At 36.0% G+C, this 6,846-nt stretch overlaps 1 protein-coding gene across 1 annotated transcript; it reads right to left on the bottom strand.

Annotated features, from left to right (window-relative positions):
• Window positions 1-1,290: 1,290 nt before the first annotated feature.
• Window positions 1,291-2,500, bottom strand: LOC103254943 (C-X-C motif chemokine 11-like). The gene is made up of 4 exons (XM_008052923.1): window positions 2,433-2,500; window positions 1,730-1,855; window positions 1,564-1,636; window positions 1,291-1,332 (listed from the first exon to the last, which is right to left on the bottom strand). Exons 1-4 carry the CDS (start codon window positions 2,498-2,500, stop codon window positions 1,291-1,293), a joined length of 309 nt encoding a protein of 102 aa, XP_008051114.1.
• Window positions 2,501-6,846: the final 4,346 nt, after the last annotated feature.

Raw genomic sequence — 6,846 nt, 5'->3', positions numbered from 1 at the left:
AAGAACCTAAGAGAGCTAGGTGGCAGGAAGGACCAGCCAACACACGTGTCAGGACGTCACTACTTTAAGACATTCGCTGCTGTTTTAAAATATATTTGTACTGATAGTTCCTTTGTGTTGCTTGCTGGAGTTCGAAGTCTAGGGTGGGAACAGCTTGGCTAAGTCCTTATTCTGGCTGCAGAGAGGGATCTCCTCTCTTTGGCTTCTCTCTTAAGGCCTCCCATCAAGACATACCTAATAAGGGATTTGCCCCCTCCCTGGCAAGAAGGGAATTTGGACTAGAAAGACCACGCCATCAAAACAACAGCAACAACAAAGCAAACAAAAACAAAAATACCCAAGCATCTTCCCAACTACCCATTAAAATTTATTTCTAAACAGTTCTGCATGATGACAGGTAGCTGTATGCTTCTTGAATTATAAGGTAAATTTGTTAAAGGCATCTCAAATCTTCTGGAAATATTGTTTCTGTTTTAAGAAGGGCTGTGGTAGTTTATTAGAGAAAAATGACTGATCCTTTTTTCAGAATAAATTAGTTTTAGTATCCCTAAGCTTTGTAGTATATAGACTAAAGAAATGGATTAGCTTATGTATTTTTCTAAGAAACAGAATTACAAAAGGTGGTTGCCAGATATGCATATTTTCAACATTTTATTTGGTAAATATTTAAAAAGTTGTATTTAAAATATTTACAAGATATTGCTGTCATTTATACAAATAGATAAAACCAAAATATATAATGAACACAATTCAATGAAAAAAACTTTGAAAAAAACAATTAAGACCTCTAGTAATTCAATTATAAAATATTTGCTCTCTTACCAGTTTCCCATAGCTTATAACTTTTATACTATATTTTGTGAATTGCAGTATCTTTATAAAACAAACAAAATGATGCATAATAACATTTTTTGTAGACATTTATGTGCTACATGATAATTGAGGAAAGAAATGTGCATTTGCATGAAAAATTGCTTGAGGAATGTTTACCTATACATATTTTTTGACTTACAAGGGCTCAGCACCAGTAAGAGTGTTAATGTCTCCATCTTAACCACAGATAATAATATGGAATATACATCAATACAGACAGATGACTTCTAGAGACAGAAATGTTTTCACTGTCACAACAGGATATTTATAAGCATCAAATCTTCTAGAAGCTTCTCTAACCTAGAAATGCATAAATGTACATTGCAAGAGGTAAAAGTTTCCTATTGCAGAATTCTAGTCACTTCAGTAGTCACAGTTAAACTTGTTCCGGGTTTTCAAATCCTCTTTTCCAGGACTTCATACATTTTGGTATTTTAAAAAATTCTTTCTTTCAAGTTTCTGTAATGAGAAAAAGATAGTTTTATTTACCTGGAATGTTCTCGTTTCTCTCATGACAGGTAAAAACACATAACAGGAAAGGGATGCTATTATAACCAAGAATCCAGTAACATAATATTTCACACAGAATCATAGCAGAATCTTTCTGCAGTTGTCTAATTTATTTTCTTTTTTCAAAAGATCTGTCTTGGATAAAACAGATTACAACATGAAAGTAATCTGGTAACCTACCTTGATTATGAGTTTCGCTTGCTTTGATCTGGGATTTAGGCATCGTTGTCCTTTATGTTCTTTTAGAGTGACACTGTTAAGGGGACATACAGGAGTTACAGTTTGAATGGAAATACATGAACAGAAAAGCCCCGCCATTGTCACGTTCAGCAAACTTGTTACTTACATCACTTCTGTTTTGTCACAGTTGTTACTTGGGTAAATTATGGAGGCTTTCTCAATATCTGCCACCTTCACTGCTTTTGCTCCAGGGCCTATGCAAAGACAACGTCCCCCTCGAAACATGGGAAACCTAGAATAGATCATAGCCTTAGTAATGCATCTGATTGCAACTGGTGGCTTCGGTTTATAATCCTGGTGATGGATGTAAGCAGAGCTTTCATTAAGGGTAAAGATAGTAATTTGTCAGATAGCACTTGACACAGCAGTTACTGGGAAAGGAGTTAAGTAAGATGTTGATGATTTTCTCTTTAAATTTGTCAGCAAACCATTAAAAAATAAAGGGAAGCATGAAGAAAGGTTACTGGAGGTGAAGCTTGTTTTGGCCCTTGGTTTTATCCTTAAGAATTTTCCCAGGAAGCTGCTAACATTCTCTTACATAAAATTTCCTTAACAGACATTTACAACTATCGCTAAAGGCTTTTGGCAGTTCTTGTAGCCAAATAAAAAATTTCATGAAGTTTATTATCTCTAGTTTCAATAATCATCTCTAGTGCCTTAAACATTTCCAGCGTTCCCCTGCCAAAGCTGCAGTAACTTCAAATCTGTGAGATCAAATAAAAATTCATCATGTCTTTCAGAATAAAAGTGGAGGAAAAGACATTTGAAACATTAGAAAAGGAATTTATAGGCTGAGAAATAAAAAGCACCATCTACCTTGAGCAATTGTAGCACAGAATATCACAGCCACAACTATCACCATGTCCTTCACGCTCATGTTTGTTTATCGTCCTTGCTGCTGGTGCTGCTGCTGCCTTGGCACTCTTCTTGGAGGGAATAGAAATGATGGGCATGAAAGGAAACTCTTAATTGGTATTTATAGAGCATTGACTATAACAATAATCCTTTTATGGCAACAGGAATTTTCTCTTCCTTGGGTTATCCTCCTTTCTTGCTTCCAAGAGTTTCTGTTTTGTTTTCTTCTAAGTGTTACTGTCCTTTCCTATATGTAGTCGTTTTGAAAGTGGTAAGAATGTGAAAGCACTCTGTAAAGGGCAGCATTCATTGAGAACAGAGTCTATCCAGATGGGAACCAGCCTTCTTAAGGTTCTTTTCCTAGAAATCCATTGAACTGTTGGGCTACTCTGGGTAGTGGAATTCTGATGGCCATTCATTCAGGAAGGTTGTCTTCCTGTTTTCATTCCTTTCACTGTCCATCTTTCACATAACTGTACAAAAGAATATTCTAGAAAAAAATTTTAATATCTGGCTTGCTTTTACGTCCAAACTCTTATCATAGATAAGACCTATTTTATTTGACATCTTATTATCTTTATATTTTTGCCTATAATTGCACTTCTAAGGAAGTCTCCCTGTATTTCTGTACATATATTCATTTTTTGCGTTTTTAACTATTTTTACTTTCTAAACATTTTAGCACTGTTATTTAGCACATAACCTTGTATGAATTGTATTATGGATTTGTAAAAAAAAATACATCCTCTTTCTTCATGTGATGTTTTTATCTTAGATTCTGCTTTGGTGTAATCCCTGTTTTTTATCTTTACTATTTTCCTCTTAAGCTTCCTTAATCTTTGTTTTAAGTGTGTCACTTCTAGACACTTAAGTGTGTCACTTGGAGACACTTAACTTCCTAATGGATGAGTATGGTAATTACTTATCATAAGTATGGAGTAACTGGTAATCTGTATTTTAAACTTCTTTTGTTCTTTAAGAGACAGATTCATGCTGTGTGGTCCAGGCTGGAGTCCAGTAGTGTAATTATAGCTCACGCAGCCTCGAACTCCTGGGCTCCAGTGATCCTTCCCTCTCAGTGGCTGGGACTACAGGCATGTGCTACCATGTCTTGCTAATTGTTATACTTTTTGTAGAGTTGGAGTCTTGCTATATTGCCCAGGCTGGTCTTAAACTCCTGGCCTAGTGTTCCCCCCACCTTGGCCTCCCAAAGTGCTGGGTTACAGGGGTGAGCCACCAAGCCCAGGCAATAATTTGTATTTTTGTGATGCTTTCTTTTTATGTTTTCTTTTAATTCTTTCTAACTTGAAATATATTTTCTTTAACTTTTTCTCTTATGTAATTTGAAAGGAATGCACTGTTTTACATTTTGTTATTAAACATTAAAAATCTCTAAGACTGTTTTTACCTAAATTTTTCTTATTACTTACATCAACCATCAGTAATATATTCTAGCTCCTCTCTTTGTAAGATGAGAAAAATATTGTAACTTTCTTTCAAAAATCTTCTATTTCTCAGTTTTGTTTATATGATCTGGGATTTTATAGCTAGTTTATTATTTTCAGATGATTATTTTACATGATTCAGTATCTCTTTTGAGAATTATCAATTGCTTTTTTTCTTGAAATCATATATTTATTTAGCTATAATCCTACATTTAATTCTTTAAGAGCTATTACTAGTCTTTAAAACCTCGGAAAGTCTTTACAGTAGTTCCTGTTGTTCCTGGCCTCAGTTACGCGATTTCAGTTACCTGCAATTAACTGCATCTGAAAATATCAAATGGAAATTTTCAGAAGCAAGGCTGTCATAAGTTTTCAATTGTGCACTGTTCTGAACAGTGTGATGAAATCCTGTGCCATCCCCCTCTGTTCCTCCATCCCATCAGGTGGGCATTTTATCATCTCACGGTATCACAAGAAGGGTGAGTACAGTACCATCACATACTCACTTAACTGTATCAAAGTATAACGATAGTGTTCTATTTTGTTATTTTACTGTATCTAATTTATAAGTTAAGGTACATGTTAAAATATATAGGAAAAACCATAATATACAGGGTTTGATATTATCTGCAGGTTCAGATGCCACTGTGGGTCTGGGAATGTATCCCCTGAGGATAGAAAGGGACAATTGTATTTTAATAAAATTCTAAATAGCTAGTTTATTAATTTTTTTTCTCATTTGGTCATTCATTTAGCATATGTCAACCAAGATGAATTTTCGTATAGGAATACGGGTGAAGCAAAAGTAGTATGTTCTTGGAGCTCATAAGTCCTCATCCGTTATTTTTTCTTTACTGTTGCTTTTCATTTTCTCAGCATTAGAAACGTCGTAGAACATGGTTGTTAACAGGGGAGACTCTGGAGTCAGCCTGTGTTCAAGTCCAGGCTGTGTGATCCTGAGCAAGTTACCTCAACTTTTTGAGTCTTAGTATTCTTATCTATAGATTGGGGATAATAATAGGTCCTTTTCCATAGGACTGTTGTAGGCTAGGTATTAAAAGAGGTATGCATGTAAATAATTTAGAAAAATATAGGTATAGGGCACTCAAAAAGCATTAACTGCTGTCATTATTTTTAATATTTTTCAGTGTTCTTTTCTAAATTGACATAACACATCTAACGTGTTTTCAATTGTTTTTCAGCATTAGCACAATCACAGCTACCGAGTAAAAGACTGAATGATGTTGTCATATAAAATATTTTAAATTGTAACAACTGTAAATGTTAAAATGACACACATCATAAAAATCACTTACAGAAAGTACGTGAACACAGCAGCGTGGTTCAAAACATACAGACAAACAATAATGAAGATTTTTCTTTACCAGCTAACGTATTGTCATGTAGCTTTGGTGTAAAGCAGTTTCTTAAATACAGATTCTTGATTATGTTTCTAAAGAAGACCTTGGAAATTGATATTATCTAAACATCATGCTATTTTAAGTGGTCATTAATTTAAAGTTACATAAAATATGTGTGAATTAATGCTTAGCCATGTAGAAAACTTGAGGGTCACACTTTCCTCCTTCAGGCTTCTGTGGATATTGTTTTATTGTCTTACTTTACTACAAAAGTATTGCTGGGATAGTGAAAACATTGGAAAATATGTGCAGTTAGGAAGAATCATACCACCAGAGAGAATCACTATTTTCCACCTCTTTGGACATACATACTCTCTCTCTCTCTCTCTGTCTCTCCCCCTACCCCCATCTTTCTCTCTCTCTTTCATCTAAGAAGTTCCATAACAGACTATGTCAGTCTTCTGTTTTTTCCTGTGTGTTGGGATACTGTATTTATAGATACTTCAGAAGGAGGCAGGGGAGAAGACAGGGAGAGAAAAAAAAATTCCTCTCTCCCTCCGTGAGGGAGACTAGGCAGTAAGTATAGACATAGGGAGGAGCAGCTGCTGCTGCGAGTGGCCCTAGAGGAGGGTCTCCCATGTGAATGCAACCTGTTCTATTCTTCCTCAGGGCTAAATCACAGTTTGGATGCTGAGGGAGGTGATTCAGTTCTCGTCACTTCAAGTCTCCAGGTGATCGCTCCAAAATGAAGCCTTGGCGGTCGGTTGCTCACGCCTGTTATCCCAGCACTTCTGGGCGACAGAGAGACTCCAACTCAAAAAAAAAAAAAAAAAGAAAAAAAAAAAAAACGAAAGGCAAGAGGATTGCCTGAGGCCAGGAGTTCAAGACCAAAATTATGCAGAGTAAGGAGAGGGATTGGTTTTGGGCTGTAACCTCTTCACTCATTTCTCTGAACCAAACAAAAAGCAAGCCGAATTAGGCTTTGGCAGATGCTAATATGGATACTTTCTCCTTTCTTACCACTCGCTCCCTCTTTGTTGCCTCTTCCTCCCAGTGCTCTTGGCTTAGAGTTTCCTGGAAAGCACTACCCCTTTCTACAGTAGTTCATTTGTTCATTCACTCATTAATTCACCCAATGTTTGTTTTAGGTGTCTATCACATGCTTGGCCCACTTACAGGTACTGGAGACAGAGCAGTGAATAAAACTCATCAAGTTTTTTCTGCATCTGTAAAAGACAGTCTGCCTGATTTCTGCTGGCTCTAGATGTGTGGTGTCAGATGTATCATCTCCAGGATCATGACTTGTTCTGGCCGAAATATTCTCTGATATCACACGAGTAAGATTATTTTCTTCTAGAACATCACCTCATCTAGTGAGCCTGACAGCTCCTTATTCTTTCTATTTATATAATAGGTTCTTCCAGCACGGAATGTCCTTTCCTGTCCCTTTCAGAATCCTTTCCTTAAATCTTGATATCACCATGAAGCCGTCTTTATTACATGATTATTTTTTTCTCCTAACTATATAGCGCTTACTGTCTTGTCTAGCTTTATCCAGTTGA

The sequence above is a fragment of the Carlito syrichta genome, unplaced genomic scaffold (assembly GCF_000164805.1).
Source record: "Carlito syrichta isolate Samal-C Ts95f unplaced genomic scaffold, Tarsius_syrichta-2.0.1 Scaffold287674, whole genome shotgun sequence".
Taxonomy (NCBI): Eukaryota; Metazoa; Chordata; class Mammalia; order Primates; family Tarsiidae; genus Carlito; species Carlito syrichta.
Note: the sequence above shows the minus strand (reverse complement) of the source record. Positions and strands in the feature narration are given on the sequence as shown.

Coding starts and splice junctions, on each gene's coding strand:
- LOC103254943 (XM_008052923.1), bottom strand. CDS start 2,500: ATGAGCGTGAAGGACATGGTGATAGTTGTGGCTGTGATATTCTGTGCT. Junction 1,637..1,729: donor TGTGACAAAACAGAAGTGAT/GTAAGTAACAAG, acceptor TCCCCTTAACAG/TGTCACTCTAAAAGAACATA. Junction 1,333..1,563: donor AAGCGAAACTCATAATCAAG/GTAGGTTACCAG, acceptor TTCTCATTACAG/AAACTTGAAAGAAAGAATTT.